We start from the raw sequence: 22735 nt of genomic DNA, 5'->3' as shown, positions 1-22735 counted from the left end.
TTTTAAAATAGGGGGATATAAAGGGACTAGTCTTAGTGCATTATAGACACAGTTACTGATTGTTTCATCATAATTGAAGGGGCTAATATCAAAATGTCAAAGTAATTTTATCATCAAAACTTTCTATTAGTTGGTGTTAATACCTCCTTTTGTAATAAAAGATTTGAACAGTGCCTTTCAAGCTTTTTATGATTTCTGAGGGAATGAGGCAGCTTACAGTGAAGCTTCCATTAGAGTGGTTTAATTTATAAGCTCTTTAAATATAATGCCAGGGCCTTGTGCTGAACAGGTTTCTCTGGGCAGCCTAAAGGCCAAATCTTTATGAAAGTCTCTTTAAAATATCACCTACAAAAATTCATGGGTATGTCTACCTCTTTCTCGTAGTGATGAAAGATCACTAGGTTTAGAGTCTTGATCGGCTAATTATGCAAAAATAAGTGCTTATCTGAACCCAAACTAAACCTCTAAGCCTTTTGAGTCTTTCCTTACCACACAAGTTATCTTCTGTAAACATACAAACAAGCCAGCTCCCCAAAAGTTATCAAATCCCAACCCAACTACTGATATTGGAGGGGGAGGGAATGAAGTGCCCACTTATTTGCTTACCCTCACTGCAAAATTCATAAATGCTAGCTAATTCTAGGATGTGGGGAAAGAAATAGAGCAAGATGCCTGTTCAGCCCTCCAATGGAAAGGGCTACAAGGAGGGACTGGGATTGGATGACCTCCCTCCCTGACCCCAGAAGACTTGTACGGAAAGTGATGCATGGGAAGAAATAGGCTGCCAGCTGCCTTTGGAGATGACCTATCCATTGTAATGACAATCTGCAAAGCTGTCCCTAATGTACAATTCATACCATAGTTTGGTCATTCAGATCACGATTTTCCTAGTGTAACGTTGTGACCTATTGCTCAGGTCACCCAGAACTGTGAGCCATCTGTTACCACTCCACCTCAGCAAGAGTGAGCTTTGCTGTGGCTAAACTAGGTCTCAGCTTCCTGGCACAGCAGCTTGTCTGCCTTTCCAGCAAACGCTTCAGGACTCTACCAGTCCAAACCTTGCTCTGCAGGTAGCAATCAGGGAACCCAAGTTCCTGAGTTCCACAGAAACATCTTTCTGCAGTGTTCAGTCGCTCTTAGTGGACTGTCACAGAAGTTATTAAGTTTGCTGCATCCAAAGAGACTGAGCCCAAACAGCCTGTTAGGTTAGCTAAAGACTTCCATTTCTATATAACAGCACTGAGGTGTTTTTTGTAATAAAAGAAGAAGTAGTTTATTAACAAACCACATATGTTTAAGTGATTTCAAGTAAGAATGAAAGAGCTATGAAAGGTTACAAATAATGGCTTTCTAATTACTACAACTTAACTTCAGCAAGTTACAATCGATCTAAGCAGATTTCTTACCTATATACTCAGTTCCAAAGATTTCAACCCCTTTGGTTGAAGGATGAACCTTTCTCAGATTTCAGATTTCTCTTTTGTCCTTCAGGTGGTAGAAAGTCATTTTGGCATCTATTTTTGCTTATATTTTCCAAAGTCCATTTTCTCTGTTTTTTAGAGCCAGAAAGTTTAATCAAAAACACTTCAGCCATTCTGAGAATGAGGTTAGGGAAACTTACGTTGTTTTGCCAGTGTTAAAATTTTGTATAACAGTTTCATTAAGAAGTTTTGGAGCAGTGACTTAAAGTTGTGTGTGGGGGGAAAGGGGGTCCGGGTTACTTGGAGATGAGAGTGGTGACTTTTACTGTCCACCCAATTCTGGCCAAGTTATAAGTCTCTGTCTCTGTTTCGCATGTTCAGTAGAGGCTGGCAGCTAAATTCTTTGAAGATTCCATTTGCAACAAGCATGTTGCTGCCCAGGGCTCCAGGGACTGAGGAGAACTTTTCTTGTAAATTCTCCTCCTTTTTGCTAGGGTCCACTATACTGCCAGGCACCAAGCCTGAGATTGGAGTGAGGCTCTCTCCTGTGCTCTTAATATTTCATGAACCAACATATCGGCCTGCAGTGCTTTTACACTTTTTGGTGGAACTATTCCTCCAAAACTCTTGGATGTGCTTTATTAAACTTTAGTTTCATGGCTTTACTAATTCTGTCACATCATAAACCCTTTTCTGACTTCAGTGGTACAGAATGATGAACAATTTTGTTTGCTTGGTGCCAGTAGTATGAAATCAGGAGTTGGTGAGCCAAAACGCAGCACATTAAGTCATCTATTTGAAAAAGGAACAATGTCTTCATGTACTAGTTTTCCATAAAATAAAGTAAAAATAAAAATCAGTTTTCTGCACTTGAATTCATAAAACTGCTATGATTACCTCCTATGTTCCATCACAAAGATATTTTTATATAATCCCTGATCCTTTTCTTCTCTTCATGCACAGTTTAGAAAACTAATGGAGGTTTAAAAAACAATCTCAGCCTTCCTAATTGTTAAAGAACAGCCAAGCTTCTTTTTTTTTCCCCTGCACATAGCTGGGAAACACATTTTAGTTTTAAATCTTATTTTTTATAGTATCTAGAAAGGGTCAAAGTGAGACCCTTGTCCATTATCTTTGAAAACTCATGGCGATCCAGGGAAGTCCCGGACGACTGGAAAAAGGCTAATGTAGTGCCCATCTTTAAAAAAGGGAAGAAGGAGGATCCTGGGAACTGCAGGCCAGTCAGCCTCACTTCAGTCCCCAGAAAAATCATGGAGCAGGTCCTCAAGGAATCAATTCTGAAGCACTTAGAAGAGAGGAAAGTGATCAGGAACAGTCATCATGGATTCACCAAGGGCAAGTCATGCCTGACTAATCTAATTGCCTTCTATGATGAGATAACTGGTTCTGTGGATGAAGGGAAAGCAGTGGACATGGTGTTCCTTGACTTTAGCAAAGCTTTTGACATGGTCTCCTACAGTATTCTTGTCAGCAAGTTAAAGAAGTATGGGCTGGATGAATGCACTATAAGGTGGGTAGAAAATTGGCTAGATTGTAGGGCTCAATGGGTAGTGATCAATGGCTCCGTGTTTTGTTGGCAGCCAGTATCAAGCGGAGTGCCCCAAGGGTCAGTCCTGGGGCCGGTTTTGTTCAATAACTTCATTAACGATCTGGAGGATGGTGTGGATTGCACCCTCAGCAAGTTTGCAGATGACACTAAACTGGGAGGAGTGGTAGATACGCTGGAGGGTAGGGATAGGATACAGAGGGACCTAGATAAATTGGAGGATTGGGCCAAAAGAAATCTGATGAGATTTCTCAGTCAACAAGGACTAGTGCAGAGTCCTGCACTTAGGACGGAAGAATCCAATGCACTGCTACTGACTAGGGACCGAATGGCTAGGCAGCAGTTCTGCAGAAAAGGACCTAGGGGTTACAGTGGACGAGAAGCTGGATATGAGTCAACAGTGTGCCCTAGTAGCCAAGAAGGTCAATGGCATTCTGGGATGTATAAGTAGGGGCATTGCCAGCGGATTGAGGGACGTGATCGTTTCCCTCTATTTGACGTTGGTGAGGCCTTATCTGGAGTACTGTGTCCAGTTTTGGGCCCCACACTACAAGAAGGATGTGGAAAAATTGGAAAGAGTCCAGCGGAGGGCAACAAAAATGATTAGGGGACTGGAACACATGACTTACGAGGAGAGGCTGAGGGAACTGGGATTGTTTAGTCTACGGAAGAGAAGAATGAGGGGAGATTTGATAGCTGCTTTCAACTACCTGAAAGGTGATTCCAAAGAGGATGGATCTAGACTATTCTCAGTGGTAGCGGATGACAGGACAAGGAGTAATGGTCTCAAGGTGCAGTGGGGGAGATTTAGATTGGATATTAAGAAAAACTTTTTCACTCGGAGGGTGGTGAAACACTGGAATGCATTACCTAGGGAGGTGGTGGAATCTCCTTCCTTAGACGTTTTTAAGGTCAGGCTTGACAAAGCCCTGGCTGGGATGATTTAATTGGGGATCGGTCCTGCTTTGAGCAGGGGGTTGGACTAGATGACCTCCTGAGGTCCCTTCCAACCCTGATATTCTATGATCCTAAGAGTATGGGGTTTTTTTTTTGTTTGTTTGTTAGTTTGTTTGTTTTTTAGGGTTTGTAGGATGTGGAGGGAAGGATTTTTAGTGGTTTTGGATTATTTTTTATGTTCCGGTTAGTTGAGTACCTAGGAAGTTGGTACAATGAGACTCAAAGTAAAAATAGAGCCAAGCTGAAATGAGGATATCTGTGGACACTAGCTGCATATAGCAGCATCAACAGCAATGTTTCAGAGTGTTAGCATGCCATATGGGTGCAATTAAGTATACAAATAGCATAGGTAATTTGTCACCTGTGAAGAATAGAGCATTACTGTCAAACTCAGTCTGTCTCTGTACAAGAGGAAGAATACTTGCAAAATCAATGAAAGGTCAGTCAGTCCAAGGGGAAAAAATGCTTTAATGTATTGAGAACTCAAGAAATGGCTGAGACTGAGTTCTGTTAGAAATTTATACTTCATAATGGAATTTAGTATTGCTGGTGTAGAGATCATTGACTTATAAAATACTTAGCTCACTTTATGCAAATTGAGCTTAACTTTATGTAATTTTTTTTTATAAAATCTCCAAGAATATACAGTTTTTGTTGAACAATACTGTACACAATAAAAGAAGTCAAAGAGAAAAAATAGAGGGTAAAGTTTAAACAATTTTTTAAAAATAATATGGAATCTTGATGGTGATTATTATAACAATAATAATTAATATTACAATGGCAGCCAAAGGACCTCAGTCAGGATTGGATCCCCATTTTGCTAGGCGATGGCCAAATAGCAGACATAGTCTTTACTCCAAATAGCTTAGTCTAATTAAAGAGAGGATGCAACAAGTATAACAAACAATAGGAGGGAAATGGGGAAGGGAGCCAGAGGTTAAGAATAGGAATATCATATGGCTACATAGGCTAAAATTATGCACAGGTGATGGTTCCAAAATATTTGTGGGTTTTTTATTAACATTTCCAAATTTCTCTGTCAAAATTGTAACACTTCTCCTTCATTCCCTTGCAACCAGGAAGAACTGACCCTAGATTCACTGAGGTTTTACATGATTTCATTGGTCTTTGTTTTCCCTTCTGCGTAGCCTGTCCCAAACTGCCCAGCTAACATTACTAGTTCTTAGAAAACAAACAAACAAAATGATCCCACCTGCTACTTCAGATATTAATCTCCTTTCCTCTATATAAGCTCCCCCTACCCCAGTGAGTGTCTGCCTACTAGGGATGTTAGGGTTCACATATTCTTTCCTTCTATAGGTCCCAGCAGGCACCAGGTGCAAGATGGCAGAAAGTCCTTTGCTCAGTTATAGACGGTGTGCCTTGATATCACTGTGATTTGCAGTTACATAGGTGCCACTGGTGGCCTGCTCACTACCTAATAGCTTCTTCCAAATCTTGTTATCAAAAAGGACATCATAGTGATTTGTAATTTAAATTGACATAGAAATTATCTATATGGAGGTTGACTCTCACCTGCTTTTACTTTGGTAACATTTTACACCCTCTCTTACTTTGGTAGCATTTTATATACCTACTCAAGTTTAAACATTACACAAGGTGTAATGTGGTAGAGAATCAGGGCACAGATCATATCATCCACCACAGAAATACATTCCCCTCTATGGCGAATTTCTTGTTAACGTCTACTAAAGGAATACTTCTTAGTTTGTTGCACTCCTGTAAATAATCTATAATCTAGCAGAGTTTGACCAACTTTTCTGATTCTGTGATAGTGGTACTGATGAGATTCAGATATGTAAAATCAAACTGCAAGAGTAACTTCAAAAAACCAAAACAAACCTGGAAATATTTCTTATATGGCGTTTATTTCCCTTCTGCACCACTTATACCCTAGAATTAACTTTCTCCTCGTTTTTAACTGCCATTAGCAGTAATGAGAGCTCAAGGGATAGAATCAGACCTCTTGTATAATATTTCAAGTAACAATTTCTGGTTAGTTATTAACTCCCATAGGATCCTTCTAGAAAAAAATGGTATACAATGGATTTCCTACTCCTTTGTACATACAATTTTAAGTCCACTCTGCCTTCAGTGTGTACAATAATTCCTTTCACTAACTGCCAAGAAGCATTGTTGCTTGTGTTATTGCAGATGCAATCATCAACCTAGAACATAGATGCAAGTATTTTTTTTCACAATACCTTTCCAAATTATTTTTCTATCAGAGTGTTGTGTATAGGGCCTCAGCCAAAGCCCAGCCATATGTACCTTCAAAGTAAACATTTTCCAATGCAAATTATTGAATATTTCCTTTTATTAAATATATACATTTGACACATCTGCCAGTCTACTGTGGGTTCTTTGTCTCTGGGGAAATTATGCTGTTAGGAACAGACCAATCACTTTCTAAATCAGGGTTGAACTTTTGATAAATCCTGTAGTTCCCTTAGTATTATCAGGATGTTGTCAGTCCTCCCATATTTACACTTTTTTTAATACAGAAAAATCAGTGGATTTCACTTACATTTCTGAATCAGCTCTTTCTCTGGACTTTTCTGATATGAGGTTAAAGATATTTTTTTCTTTTTGGAAGTATTTCATCAGAATTTCTCTGCCATTAAGCAGTTTCTCAAAATGGCTGACCTGCAAAAGAAAGCTTTGTGGCTGGAGTAGCACTTTAATCCGTGTTCTACATTCTGTTCTCCTTCCTATTTCTATGTTGAGGGGAATTTAAAAAAAAAAAACAAAAAACAAAAACAAACTGAAAGTAAGCTTTTTATTCAGCAGTAAACTATACTGTTAACAACAGGCACCTGGCCCTAAACAATAGCAAGGAACAACAACATCAAAATTACTCTGTTTATGGAAAACCAACTGCTAAATTAGGCAGTTAATGGCAGCACCTAAATACTGTGAGCAATAGTCAAAATGGCAGAAAAAGAAACAAATCTGTAAACTCATCTACACTATCAAAACAGAAAAGCAGATAGTCTGACAAGACTACAATTACAACCCCTTGAAGACTTTCAGCTACTTTCAAGACTGCTAAGTTTCCAGAGACGCAATCAGGCTTTTTCAGAGCAAGATGGAACCTACCTATCTCGTTGGATTTCGGAATAGAAGTGCCTTTCTCCTTAAGTAGGCCCATCTACACACCAAATTTCTAGTATCAGCCTAATCTGAGGATTAATTTTCCAAATGTGGTAAATGCCAATCTTTCCTCCATAGATGAGAAACCTCTTTAGACTGCCGAGTAGTGGAAATTGTCCAGCAAGTCTATCATACAGAACTGAAACAATTCTTTATAGTTACTTTCATAGTCTGCATAAACATATATTTCTTGCATCTATTGAAGACATGAACCCTATTGCTAGTCCCTGAGAGAGACTGCACAGTTATTACTTGCTATTTTTTGGTTATTTATTCCGAAAAGTTCCACTTGCTCCAGCGTTTACCAAAAGAAAACAACAAACAAATGAAAACATGCACTTTACTGGTCTTGCAACAACTACCAGAATAATAGCTATGAGAAAGAAAGAGTCTTATGTGTCTATTGAAAAAAGCCACCTAAATGAACAAAATAGTTGGTCAAACTCTGCTAGATTATAGATTATTTACAAGCCATTCCAAAATGATTCCCAGTTCATGGATCGTTAGGACTCTCTAAACACCATCACACTCATCAAGATAGTCATTAAAATAAGAGATGTGAGCAAACTAGGTTTCATGTGCACACAAAGTATCTAAGAAATTCTTCACTCACTCAAAGTCAATTCATAAATCTCTTACAAAGCATCTGTTGCTCAGTCACAATTGTGATGGGCCCTGCAGAAAGTTCACATAGATAGAGGCTTTTCTTGAATGATACTTCACATGACGCTGGCATAAATATTCTTTTGTCTTTTATACTGGCATCCCAGCTCCCAGCATTAACACTACTCTTAGTCTTCTAATCCTTAGTGCCATGAAAACAGATTCTTATGAACTATCAGAATACTGAAGAGCAGTGATCACTACAGATGGAAATGCCCTTAGACTAAGCCTGAATCTGCACTGCAATCGGGCTCAAACCCCAGGTCCCAGTTGACTGTGTCTCAAACCCTCCGCCACCACAGGGTCCTAGGACCCAAAGTCTGAATCTGAGAGATGTGTGTACAAATGGAAAGGGTGTTTGGGCTCAAGACTGAATGTGAGCCTAAGTCTGTGTTTGTGCTTACCTTGCAGTACAGACATACCCTAAGGGGACTACATCTCATCTCTTATTACATGAGGACAATAATTATTCCAAAACAGAATCATGCATATCACTTGACTGGAAATCAGGGCCATCCATCTAGCCACCATATAAATTCAGAACTCCTTATCAAATTGCTGCATTGTGGTTATGATAGCTCTGACTGTAATGTTATCTATCTACATGATAAAGGAGAGCAAGATTAACCAGCAAGATGAACCAATGTTTACAAGGAATTTCTCCCTTTCTTCTCAAATATGTAGAAAAAAAATCAGCTAGAGTTCTCCATATCAAGTAATAAATCTGCCAATGTGGACACAAGAACAAATGGATATAAACGAGCCATCAACAAGTTCAGGCTCAAAATTAGGCAATGGTTTCTAACTATAAAAGGAGTGAAGTTCTGGGACAGTCTTCCAATGGAAGCAGTGTGGGGAAAAAAGCTAACTGGCTCCAAGACTGAGCTTAAGTTTATGGAGAAGATGGTATGATAGGACTACCTACAGTAGCATGTGGCCCATCGGTGACTGCCAGTAGCAAAAATCTCCAACACCTGGAGATGAGACACTAGATGGGGAGGGCTTTGAGTTACTGCAGAGAATATTTTCATGGGTATCTGCCTGGTGGGTGTTGCTCACATGCTCAGGGGCTAACTGATTGCCCTATTTGGGGTCAGGAAAGAATTTTCCCCTGGCTCAGATTGGCAAAGAACTTTGGGTGTTTTTTGCCTTCCTCTGCAGCATGGGGCACAAGTCACTTGCAGATTTAAACTAGTATAAATGGTGAAATCTCTGTAACTTGAAGTCTTTTAATCATGATTTGAGGACTTCAGTAACTCAGACAGAGATTAGGGGTCTATTTTAGGAGAGGGTGGGTGAGTTTTGTGGCCTGCAATGTGCAGGAGGTCAGACTAGATTATCATGATTGTCCCTTCTGACCTTAAAGTGTATGAGTTTATAAATACATATAAAAGCAGATAGACTCATTGCCAAATGTATCAGTCAGAATGGAGCATATATAATCTTATCACGTAAAGGAAAAAAAAATCAGAAACTCATTCATGGACCATGAGAGAACACCAGAAGACTGTATTTGAATTTTTTTGTGGGGGGAAATAGGAGCTATCTATGCCTTATCTGAGTTGTTGATGAAAGCATTTCTCTTCAGCCCAACTCTTAACCAGGATGCTTTGGAAAATCAAGAACCAACTACACTAACTGAATATACTACAGGATATTAGTTGAAACTTTGCAGTTATCCAGAAATGACTCCAACAGGAATCCCTGTTTTCCAGAAGATGACAAAAATCCAATCGTCACTGGTCAGAGAAATCATTTAGAGAAAATGCAACCAAAATAAAACAGATTTTACAATTCCTTCAAAATTCCATTTCTATAATTAGAAATAAGACTAGTTTTCTGAAGATCTGCCTTTCAGCAATAACCAGCTGTGACCGGGGTCCCAGTGGAGGCCAGCTGAGGTCTCTCAATTAGGGTGAACTGCAAAGAGTGGGGCAGATAAGCCCCAAAACTGATGGATATTTTCAAGACTTAGATTTACCAAGCCAGCAGAAAACAGCTTCTTTATTACCTCACTGGTTTCCAGAAGACAAAAACACAGTTCCCTTGAATTAACCCTGCCTCAGGACTCCATTCAGGTACCCAAGACAAATATGATGAAGATTTCTGAAAATCTTATTTCATCATATAAAAGAAAAGGTTCTACCAATCCCAAAAAATCAGACACATTACCTCCTAGGTTATTGATTATTCCAGATCTTACCCAAATACACACTTACACCAATTATTATTAACTAAACTAAAATTTATTTAAAAAGGAAAGAAAGAGAGAGAGTATGGTTAAAAGATCAATATACACACAGACATGAGTTCAATTCTTGACGTTCAGATTCATAGCAGAGATGGTGAGCTTTGTGGTTGCAAAGAGTTCCTTTAGAATTTAGTCCATAGGCTATAGTCCAACGTCCAATATCACCTTCAGGGAGTACCAGCATAACTGGGACCTCAATCTGATGACTCAAACTTCCCCTGATGAAGCTTAAGCAGATCTGAGATACAAAGGTTTGGGACCCAAACATCTTTTATACAATTTCAAGCCTTCTTTGACAGGTTGTAGTCCCTCTGGAAACAAAAGGTAATTAGGGTGATTTTGAAGAAGGTCCATCACTGGTACTTAGCTATACAAATTAACATAAGGCAATTGCCTGTTCCTTCACCATTCACAGATGATTTGCTATACATTTCAAACAGAGATGAATACAGCGATATCCCATGTTTATAATTCATTTAAATGCCAGGATGTCATTTTGATCTCTGAATTAACAGAATACAGCACAAAGAGAGACTGTTGGTTACATTGTTGACCACTCCCCATATATATGTAAATACACAAAAACATAAACATGATCTCCCCTTATGTCTTTAAGGGTTGGATTTGAGTAATTTATTTTGCAGGATGCTTAACCCTTTCTGGCCAGGAGTCATACCAGCATAGTGGGATCAGGCAGACTAAGTGGCACCTCTTCTCATCCTCAGTTTTTGGGCAATGCCTCCCTTCAGTGAGAAACCAGATAACAGATTCCCCTCTGAAACCTTTAAATGGGTCCTGGGAGTTCACTGCCTTAATGGAAATTTCACTTGTTTGTTCTAGAGATGAATTCAGTATGATAGATATGTTTGAATAAAAAAAGAAAACATTTTTAAAGCTATTCATTTATTCTGTGCTAAAATAAAGAAGAAAAAACACCTTCAGAAGCAAAGGCAATTTTTGGCTGTTTCTAATAAACGTTTAACTTCTCCTTCAAAAATATTTATCCTTCCCATGCCCCACCAAGGTCTCCGCTTCCAGACCAACAGTGATTCTGTATCTAATATATTTATTAGTATTTTTGCAACTTTGGGAAAATCCCAAAAGATCCCAGGAGTAGGAGCTTACCCCATTGCTAAAAGCATGATTGCTCTGGTTCTGCCTTCTAGTCTCCACAAAGACAGTGTACCTAAAGTAGCTTTGGAAGACATGGATGCTAGGAGACAATAAATGATCAGGTAAGGCAAAATATGTTTTAAATGTGCTAATCACAAAATCTGCACACAAACATCGGTTATAACAACACATACATTAAAATATAACTGACTTCACAAATTTATTTTGAAATTAAAATGGCAAAGCCAAGTGGATATGGTTTCTAATATTTCCAAAAAGTCACGCAATTTGGGATTTGGCAGATCAGCAAGGGAAGTAATTTGAAGAGCCAAAGCCCTAAATCATTTCAATAATTCTCTCTCTGCAAACCCCTAAGAGGTCAAATAATCTGGGGAATATTAGTAAGAGAGCTGTCATGATGAAGCACAAGGAGAGAGGAGATCTCTGGAAAGTTAGGATTGATGGTACAGGTAAGGGGAAATTGGGGAAGTATGAAACCCAGTGCTTGAGGATGCCACAGACAGAGCCAAATATTACAGGGGCCTCAACCCAGCCTCTAATTCTGTAGGTATATTTTTACATCCTCAGTAAACTGCCAGCACAAATAGTTCTGTTTGAGATGACAGTCTACCTGATTTGCCTGTAAAATCAGGGATCTAAATGTTAGCATTTCCACCTATAAGCCCTCCCCTGCAGATAATAACATACATAAAATTAGAATTAATTTTAAAAATCAGGCACAACTTTTTTTTTTAAAGCTATGGAACTAATGTACTGGAGGATCCTTTGAGGAGCATTTGAATTTTTGCCTAATTTCAGTTATCTTATTTAGCTTTTCCTTCAGGTTTTTGTGCTTTCCATGTAGATTTGCTGACGTTCCTCTATTCCACATATAATTTCAGATGTTCTAATAATTAATATCCAAGTGGAGTCAAGCTGAAATAATAGAAACTGGTCAAAAATGATTTATTTGGTTGCTTTAGCCTGTTCTTTTTCACAAAATGTACATGAATAGATTTTTATTTTTACAAATTTGTTCATTATGAATTGTTCAATGAATAGTTTTCAAGAACTTATTTGAGCTATGGATTGTCTGAATAGTTCAGGCTGCCTATTCAGTTCTGTTTCTGGTTGAAATGAATTTGATTTCTAGGTTAAATAAATCTCAGCTGTGGATCCAAACTTGCTATCACATGTACAAAACTGTATTGTTTACTGTATTTGCTGAAAAGCAAACAATACAGAGAGTGAACAGACTGAATCAAAACCAATTTTTAATTCAGCAACAGTTCATGTACAAGCTTTATGCCATTCAACCAGCTCTGTATACAATACATTGTACTTGAATATTGACCTTCATTTAAACCTCGATTGTGACAAATATATTGAGCCAAATCCAGGACTGACATAGACAGCTGCCTTTCCATTGAAGTCAATTTGACCCATTATGTTTTTGAAATTAGTTTTTCAGTGAGGACTCCCCTTGACAAGCTATCTCTGCCATTCCAAAAATATAAACTAAAAATAAAATATGTTTTGATGAACTTTGAGGGTTCTTTATTCCCTGCTTGATTATTTAGAATTTGCCATTTTCCCCATATTTTGTTGAAATTTTGTCAAATGGTTCTGTTCACCATTTTTATATATTATGGATATTTAGATAATCTCCATTAAGATTTACTAAGCAAAAGCTATTTATGACTGTAGTTCAGTTTCAATAATACATTTTCCCCATTCCAATTCTGAAGTCTTTCATTTTAACTCTGCAACAAAAGTTTCTTGGTATGCAGTCTTCCCTGTTTTGAGAAGAATTTTAGTTCCTTAGAGGATACTTGCCTTTTTTATTGTTACACTGAAGTGTTCAAGACTAGGTATGTGTAGTAGCTTACTGAAAAACAGCACGTCATGCCACAAAATTTCACTGTTCTACTTATTGTATGTTGCATTAAAGCAGTTGCCATTAAAATGTCTACATTTGCTGACAGTTATCACACATTGCTATCTGAAATACCAGTTATTTCCTAAAAATGGAGACTAGCGTGAATTAACTACTGCCGAATGTGGACATTTTAGAACAGTAGTATAATGTAATGTAATTGTTTAAATATCATTTTAACATCAAAATATATTTTCTGTTCATCTATGTCACCCATGCAACTAGAAATGACATTGTGGTTTATCCTATCTGCAGACTTACTGGCTCTAGTGTTCCTGATCTTATTGTGAGCATGAGCAACCAGATGTGGCTACATTTGCAATCTGATGACAGCATTGGCTCACCAGGATTCAAAGCTGTCTATCAAGGTATGAACCAAAGTAAATTAACTCATTTACATTCATAATCTAGGATCCTTTGATACACAACAAAACATATATGTATTTATATGTACTTTAAATGTGTGTTTGTTTTGTATAACAAGGCAGCCTGTCAGTGCTAGACCAATGGACTAATAGCTAGTGCAGGGGTGGCTCCAGCCTCTTCCTTGTAGAGGGCTGAAGTGGGCCAGACACAAAATTGGAGGGCTGTGCCACCCCATGCCACGAGACCCTGCCCTCTCCATGCCCCACCCTCTGGCCAGGTCAGAGGCTAAAAGCCATAGTCGGGCGGTGCAGGGAACTGGCTGCTTGCAGCTGGTAAGAGCTGCCCCGGTTGGGGACTGCAGATACTACACATGCCCTGGGCGGTACGCCCCAGCAGGCAGGTACACAGGCCAGGGACTGCTCTCAGGAACCCCAGCCTCCTGCCTGGGCTGACTTCTCCACTGTTGCTGGAGCTGCTCTGCCGTCAGAGCTGGGCAGCTAGAGAGTGGCAGTTGCTACAGGGGGGCTAAGGCAAATTTTGGGGTGACTATAGCCCCTACAAGCCCCCACCTCAGCATTGCCCCATGTCTAGTGTTAAGCAATGCCTCATTGAAAATGTTGGTTCAGAATGGCTGAGAATGGGGTTGTTATAAAAGTGAAAGCCAAAACTTTCTTACTTATGTGGCTTTAAAATGAATGGAAGCTGTAGATCTACATCACTTTTGAAAATCACAGCACTTTTATTTAGGTTCTGAAGTACAGAATTAATTGCTTAACTTTGGATACCTAAGTTTGCAAATATTGGTTAGTATTACCAAGAATTATCAAAAGAGAGTTGGGAGGGGTGAAGCATTCGTATTGTTTTCATACAACATAGAGGCTCTTTTCAGATTTAACCAAATTTATACCTGCCATGTAAGCTACAGAATGAATGCATTTATTGTGGCTGTCAGTGAAAGAAAGGCCAGCATATAGGGGGGGAAATATGGTCCAGAATAAAGAAGTTATGGAAATTCTTAAACCCTCTACTTAGCTAAATTTATTCTGCTACTACGTCAAGCAAATGAGGGCCTGTAATGGGTGCACTCAACCCTTGTGAGTGCCCCCTGGGCCAAGTGGGTATACCTGCGCGCACTCGCTCTCTCAGATTGTCCCTGCTCTGGGAAAGAGCAGCGCCCCAGGGGTCTCTCCCTAGAGACAATGTTTTCGCCCTCTTGGACTTCCTGGCTGCAGCTCTCCAGCTGGGCCATGATAGTTCAGTTCCCCCGCTGGGGTCCTTAATGTCCAGACCACTTCCCTCCAGTGGCTAATCAGGGGTGGGGAGGGAACCGGGTCCACCTGGTACTCCAGGTCCCAGCCCAGGGACCCTGTAGAGAGCAGCCATCTGCTGTGTGCCTTTAATTATATTGCACGGCTTCTCTAATTCCCTGGTTTCAGAGTAACAGCCATGTTAGTCTGTATTCGCAAAAAGAAAAGGAGTACTTGTGGCACCTTAGAGACTAACCAATTTATTTGAGCATAAGCTTTCGTGAGCTGAGTGATCACTTTAGATAAGCTATTACCAGCAGGAGAGTGCGGTGGGGGGAGAGAAAACCTTTTGTAGTGGTAAACACCCATTTTTTCATGCTTTGTGTGTATAAAAAGATCTTCTATACTTTCCACAGTATGCATCCGATGAAGTGAGCTGTAGCTCACGAAAGCTTATGCTCAAATAAATTGGTTAGTCTCTAAGGTGCCACAAGTACTCCTTTTCTAATTCCCTGGGCCACTTCCTGGTGGCCCCATGCCATTTTCACCCTTACCTCAGGGGCTTGTCCAAATGGAGTCCCAGCAACCAGCTCAGGGATCCTTCTGGCAGCGCTGCCCTGTCTGGGGTTCTGTAGCTCTGTCAGCCAGCCACACACCATCCACACTCCTACAGCTCCAGCAAGGAACTGAACTATTTCTGGTCCTGCAGCTCTACTTATACCAGGCTGCTGGACCCCAGTTGGCTTTGTCCCACACAGCCACATTAGGCAGCCTGGAGGACCTCTCTACTGCCTTTTTTTGCGGGGGGCAGGGTGTGGCAGGGGTCCTCAGAGGGTCTGGTATACCCTGTCACAGGACCTCTGTAACATAAGCCTTTATAACTATCTGTTTATGGACTTCAGTAATACCAGACTATGAGGCTTCTGATATATCAATTGGGTTGTTACACTCTGGCCATAAATATATAACCTGGTATTAATATACAGCAGGTATTATTTCAGAATGAACACTTTTTATGATAATTGCAGCTCAAATTTTGCAGCTTAGAACAGATCTTAAAAAGTGGTATAATGCTTGATTTATTCCTGTTAGTTTAGTTTACCTTAAGGACAAGAGACAGTTACTGGTATCATTTAGTGATTTCTTTAAGAGGAGCATTCTCGGTATGTCAAGCAAATTGTTCCTATCTGATAGTTACTTTGTCAAAGTTATTTTTAAGAGCTTTTCAAGCTCTTATTCGAGCCTGCCTTTAGCTATTTAAAAAAGGATTACTGGACAGTCGTTATTTCTTCTTCAAGCTGAATACTACCACTAATGGCATATGATGCTCTGGTGCCTCATAGCCTTGGGAACTTTTTGGAAATCAGTGCACATTGGAACAACATAACTGACCTCTCAAGACACCAGAAATTTGGATCCAAGTTTACAAGAGGTCATGTGGCCTCCGATGTCCTCTGTTTCTTTATTTCTGAAGCTAGTTCCAAGTGCAGGATCTTTTGTTCTGTCCCAGGCTTTTCTGTTTTACAATTATTAATATTGTTAGTAGTGTTAATAATGTTGAATCAGGGTCCTGTTCCTGTGCAGAATCAGAATAGGCCTCCTGAGTAGGCTCTTTGGAGGATATAATGTATCTGGTCCTGGAGTTTCTCCAGCACTGTGGAAGTTGGGTCCATTATCTGAGTCTGTTGGTGTTAGGGCAACCTCCATGCTGAGAGTTTTAATGGTGCCTGGTTTTGCCTGGAACCAACACTAGTGTGCCTGGCATGTTTCCCTCTGTGCCAGAGGCAGCCTTGATACTGGGGAATCCTTCATCTCTGCACTAACCTCTCCTGACTCTTTTTAGATTACCCCCATTTTAATCCACAAATGAGGTGACAATATTGGCAGGAACTTCCGCTTCAGAAGTCTGTTATTTTTCATCTCTCACAAAGGGGTCTAGAAGGGGTCTTCTTCTTTAATCACCACCATTTGTGAAACCAGTCCTTTCTCTTCATGATCGGTCAGCATACATGACAACTTGTCTGAAATGGATGGTGATAAAGCAGGGGCTGATGTCAATTAATTTGCTACATTGCAAGAAGCTTAATGTTTTCTGCTTCTCTTGATCACACATCATGCCTGTGTCAGTGTCATTGTCTGACAACTACAGACCATTTCTGAAATAGTCAATTTGGATAGCTGAGACACACAGTTCAAGAAGAGACTCACTGTTTCTTTGGAGATCAAAGAAAAGGGGAAGGTAACTTTTTCTATCAATGAAGAGCTGCTGCATGCTGTTAGAGATCATAGAATCATAGCAGAATAGAGTTGGAAGAGACCTCAGGAAGTCATCTAGTCCAACCCCCTGCTCAAAGCAGGACCAACCCCAACTAAATCATCCTAGCCAGGGCTTTGTCAAGCCAGGCCTTAAAAACCTATAAGGAATGAGATTCCACCACCTCCTTAGGTAACCCAGACCAGTGTTTCACCACCCTCCTAGTGAAATATTTTTTTCCTAATATCAAACCTAGACCCCCCCCCCCCCGCAACTTGAAACCATTGCTCCTTGTTCTGTCATCTGCCACCACCAAGAACAGCCTAGATCCATCATCTTTGGAACCCCCCTTTAGGTAGTTGAAGGCTGCTATCAAATCCCCCCTCACTCTTCTCTTCTGCAGACGAAATAAGCCTAGTTCCCTCAGCCTGTCCTCATAAGTCATATTCCTCAACCCCCTAATCATTTTTGTTGCCCTTCACTGGACTCTCTCCATTTTTTTCACATCCTTTCTGTAGTGGGGGGCCCAAAACTGGATTCAGTACTCCAGATGTGGCCTCACCAGTGCCAAATAGAGGGGAATAATCACTTCCCTCGATCTGCTGGCAATGCTCCTATTAATGCAAACTCCTCTGTTGGCTTCTCCTCTGTTTGCAGCTCACTCGATTTGCAACTGGCTGATTTTTTTATAAGGCTGCTGGCTCAAAGCAGTTGCCCTGGCTCAAAGCCTTCCCTCCAATCAATCATTTAAGGCCCACCATAGCTCCTCTCAGACAGTTTCCAGATAAACTACCTCTGTTGTCTTCTCCTCTGTTCACAGACATATCACACCTAATCCATAATCTGCATCTTCTATCACCTGGGCAACTGATCACTTAGACCAGATGCAACAGCAGAGAGTTTGGTGTTCTTTACACATTTGACTTTTTCTTCTCCACTCTCACTGGCTAGTGACAAAACTGAGGTCTCCATGGTTGTTCACTTTTCTCCATCTAACAAAGGCTTTCAACAGAAAAATGTATTTCTCAGATACATTGAGTAGTCTTATTTATTCTCTGGTCATTGAGGCCCAAATCTGTTCTAGCTTTTGGACTCTCACCATCTCCTTGATAAGCAAAATAAGATGGTGGAAAGCATCCTTTCTGAAGGCCTCATAATTTTTAAATGTATATTGTGTGGTACTTCAGATATGTCTGCATGAACTGTGGGATATGGCTTGTCTGTACTAATTTAAAGCAAAATGGAAATATGCATTTGATGTCGAGAGCTTTTAAAAAAATAGATACATAGCAAGACTGATTAGCATCTGCAGAAGATGGAGGAAGAGACCAAGTTTACTGCTCTGTTGTTGGGGATGACCCAAACTAGTTAAAGAGAAGTAACCATGCTTCATCAATTTGCAGCAGCTTCTGTTTCTTTTAATCTACTACTACTACAGAAGTCTCAACTGTAACAGCAACAAAATATGAAAGTTAAGTTAATCATTTTAAGCTGAGATTTGCTTAAAGGATTGTTTAGCTGTGCATTAAACTTGTGCACCTAATGAGCTCAGTGCTTTCCTGAGGGCATAGTCCTGACCTCTATTTCACTTATGTCCATTTCTTCACATTCCTTTGCACACCATTTTGTCTCTTTCCCTGTGGCATGAGGTAGAATTATTACAGATTCTTGGGTATTGAAGATAATACAGTATGAATACATGGTCCAGTTTTACTCATAATGGAAATAGCAACTCTGCTCAAAAATGGATTTCCTTCTGGCCTGGAAATCTATGACTCTCTTAAGGTTAGAAGTCCTGGGGCATAGAAAAGGACTTTTGTTGATAGTTCCTCAGCCCCCCAAAAGGATGACTTTGTCCCATCAAGAACATGAAAAAAAATTAATTCCACATTCTGATTTTATATCACTTTGCCTTCCATGTGAGATTGCTTCAAGGTTCCTGACTTAGAGAGGTGAATTTTTGCTGTATCTGTCCATCTTATCAAATATCTTTATTTCTTTGTGGGTTACAGCCACTGCTACTATACAAGGCTGTTCTCTGGCTTTCCTGCAGAACCAAAGTTATTCCCCCTGGATGTGTGATAATAATGGCTGTATTGCTCAGACATCTGGGAATACACTGTCATATTGATAATGTTATCTCTAGACCTTCTGACTCAAGAAGATGGTCTTACTCTACATCTTAATCCTGAGTTATTCCACCTGGGTCCTCAGGGCATGGGATGTTAAAAATATCTTGATTTAATGTGCCCTGTGGTAATTCAGTGTATATCGTTGCAATCCATGGAAATATCTAGTTTGAACTGATACCTAGATATGTAAAAGTCTTCTTTGATGGCAACATCTAACCTGTTTTTATTGTCTACTCCAATGTCATCAATATTGGACTGTTTACAGGAAATCTTTCAGCTTCTCTTTGTCATTGATCAAAGACACCTATCTGCCATCTCAGCATACCAGCCTCTTGATGATAAGTGTAAAATCTTCAACCACAACTGTCAGAAGAGTCTTCAAAGATTCTGCTTAACGTTTTTTCCACCAATCAAAGAACCTGTTCCAGCAGAGAGTCTCATTTCATTGGTGACAAAGTTAATTGATTACCCACTTTGAGCCTTTATGGGACTTCCCTTTACTTTGCTGGTCACCAAAGACAGCCTTTTTGATCAGTTACCTCTGAGAGAAAGGAGAACTGCAGACTTTAATGGCTCATCTTCCCATCACAATGTTCCAGAGGGACAAAGTTGCCTGCATCCTTATTGGAAATTTTTACTCAAAACAGTGTCTGAGTTTTACTTAAATCAGACCACGAATCTTCAAATTTTCTTTCCAAAGACTTACGAGCTCCTAGATGAATCTTGACTCCGTAATCTAGAAATTAAGATGAATTCCAGGTCTATTTGGCTAAAACTAAGGTATTTAGGAAGTCTCTTGGATAATTTGTAGTTTATAGAGAAGAATGTAAAGGAAAATGTCATTTCTGTCCCAATCCTTTCAGAGTGGATTAGATTATGTATTCAAACATGTGATAGTTTATTTAAGATACCAATACATGATGGATTTGCTGTTCATTCCACTAGGCCTAGGGTACTGCTCAGGCTTGCCTTCACAACATTTTCATATCAGAAATATATAATGCTGCTACATACAATATTATACACAGTCTTATTGAACCCTACTGTCTCCATTTGGCATCCAGGGTTAATGCTAGCTTTGAGAAGGCAGTTTTGTTTAATTAGAACTCTGCAGCCCACTTTCCTGGTGGTTCTACTCCTAATTAAACTTCCACAAATGGGAATATGCAAATATAATATCACAGAAGAAAAATATATTAGACACCAATAACTAGCTCTTCAAGAGAGTTGCTTCTACATATTTCCTGTACCTGCCCACATCTTCCTTTTATTCAGTTATACTCTCCTAGGATTCTGGGCCTTAATGGGTGGAACTGATGAGATAGAGCACAACTCAGCCCTGTATACCCTCAGGTCAAACATTTGGTGTCTTATGCAGTTGCAAAAGGCATTGTTTTTTTAAAAGGTTTCTTAAGTTCAGCTACGTTACAGGGCAGCTTCTCACACATGTGAATATGTAGTAGCATTTCTCGTCAAAGAACTATGGTTGCTGGTAAATCTTTTAAATACACAGGAATGATGTAGATCCCATACCATAACAGCTGATGTAACCTGTGGAATAGAAGATAGTACAGTCAACACGGAAATTGGAGTTGGCATGCTCACTCAAAAGGGCCAATGGAGGCATTGTTTTTTATAAAAAGGATTAATATATAGCTGTATTGATATTACTTTCCAGTCGCATAATCAAGTGGCATGATTAGAAAGACAAAAAATACAACTGTCTTGTTTATGATATAAGTGAAATGATAAAAACCGTCCATGATATAGGGTACTTTGTTTGAGAGGCAATGTGAAAATGCTGATATGGGGAAAAATGCTTGGGGTGGGGGGAAGAGGTCTTATATTTCAAGACCTATAAAAGAAGGCTTGTAAATAACTGCAATAGTTTCAATTGTTCTCATTCCTACTAAATTCCCACAATGAGACCTTGTTACTGAATTTTGATTTTCCTTTTTGTTTTATTTATTTGTGCAATATTTAAATAAAGTAGTACATTCCCTGTGGTTGCATTCCTAGGAACCTATTTAACAGAATTTGAAAAATGGAGATGACTGATATGTGGAAGCTACTTCTAGAAATGGCTGTAAGCATGAAAGTAATTTCCCACATTGATTTCCAAACTTTACTTATTAAAAAGGCATAAAAGTTGTGCAGACGCTGCACAAGATTCCATATGTCAAAGATTAATATGACTATGCAGAAACCTTTAAAGTAAGTCAGATGTGCTTTTCTTTCAGAAAATGCAAGAAGCTAATGTTTAGTTCTTTACACATTTAGTATGCTTGTCAACAAAGGTCCAGAGTACAAATACTATTTCTTTAGACAGATACGTGCTGTATATTTTGGTTACCTTTTCAGGTAACCCTACATTTGTGACATTTTCTCAACAAATTACATTTCCACGAACCTGCTCCTTTTCAATAGCTTACATTTCATTTGAGATAATATGGAGAAATTGTGCTCGGGTTACAGCTGGGGGGAGCTGTGTATAAAAGTGGAAAGGATCACCTTTTGGATACAGTATCATTATTTTATTACCTTATTGGGTTAGTTGCTTTCAATATATTATTATATTATAATTATTTGTGGCAGCTTTATTTTCTTAAAAATTATCAGGAACTGAGTGCTGCCCCTTATGTTTTAGCAAGTATCTAATTTTCATGTTAAACACAATACTGCTTTATTTTGAAAATGATATTGTAAGGGTAATCTTCAGTGTCTCTGCCTATGTAGTTGAAAGTAGAGCTCTTTGTACTGGTTGTCTATGGCTTGTTGTTTAAAAAAGTCCTTATAGAATTAAAAAAATACAAATAAACCCAAACCCCAAAAGATCTAAATTTATCGAATCTTTGGTTAAACAAATACTATTTTATCAGTGCTAATAAAGAGATTTTTTTAAAAGAGGATTTCGAAATGTCTAGGAATGAAGTTAAAAAGAAAAAAAAATCCTGTTCCTGTAAGCTGAACAGTTGATGAAGCCCCTGCATCACCCGATCACGAATATTCTTGGTTATTGTTTTTTTAGTAAATTTTATTCATTATAGAAGAATAAGGTTGTATCTTAGGTTACTGCCCCTAAACTCTGTAGTTTTTGTATCTGAAAATCTTCTCCTCACAGACAAGAGAATGGTTCTTTCTGACCAGATTCTGAGTTACAGTTCACAGGGCAAAGACTTAAATATATTCTGTTATTCTAGAACTACATCATGATACTGAGGTTACAGAAAATATCTAAAAGCCTTGGTTAAAATCCTTGTTGTGTTGTAGTCAATGGCAAAACTCTCTGACTTCAGTAGGAGCAGGATTTCACCCCACAGACTGCTATAAGTAAAAAAAACAAAAACAAAAAATTATTAGGTTTTGTTGCTAAAGCAGATGCCTTTTTATGTGTTGCAGGGTGATAGTAATCAATAATATTTTCTATTTGTAACAGCCATGAATTTATGATAAAACTTTGGAGTAGCTTATCAAAATGATACACGATGAAGCGAGCTGTAGCTCACGAAAGCTTATGCTCTAATAATTTGTTAGTCTCTAAGGTGCCACAAGTACTCCTTTTCTTTTTACGGATACAGACTAACACGTCTGCTACTCTGAAACCTCTCAACTTCCACTGAAGTTCCATTGTCTTCAAGAGCAGTTGAGTAT

General features: G+C 39.1%; 1 protein-coding gene across 2 annotated transcripts in view; it reads left to right on the top strand.

Moving 5' to 3' along the window:
* Nucleotides 1–22735, top strand: part of CSMD1 (CUB and Sushi multiple domains 1) — a 1991107-nt gene that overhangs the window by 1405640 nt on the left and 562732 nt on the right. For both annotated transcript variants that reach the window (XM_048845330.2, XM_048845329.2), the window contains exon 12: nt 13341–13453. In XM_048845330.2, the coding sequence (XP_048701287.2) occupies nt 13341–13453 (113 nt within the window). The remainder of the gene's footprint in view (nt 1–13340; nt 13454–22735) is intronic.

This window comes from Caretta caretta, chromosome 3 (assembly GCF_965140235.1).
Source record: "Caretta caretta isolate rCarCar2 chromosome 3, rCarCar1.hap1, whole genome shotgun sequence".
NCBI classification, from domain to species: Eukaryota; Metazoa; Chordata; order Testudines; family Cheloniidae; genus Caretta; species Caretta caretta.
This window is presented reverse-complemented; position numbering and strand designations above follow the sequence as displayed.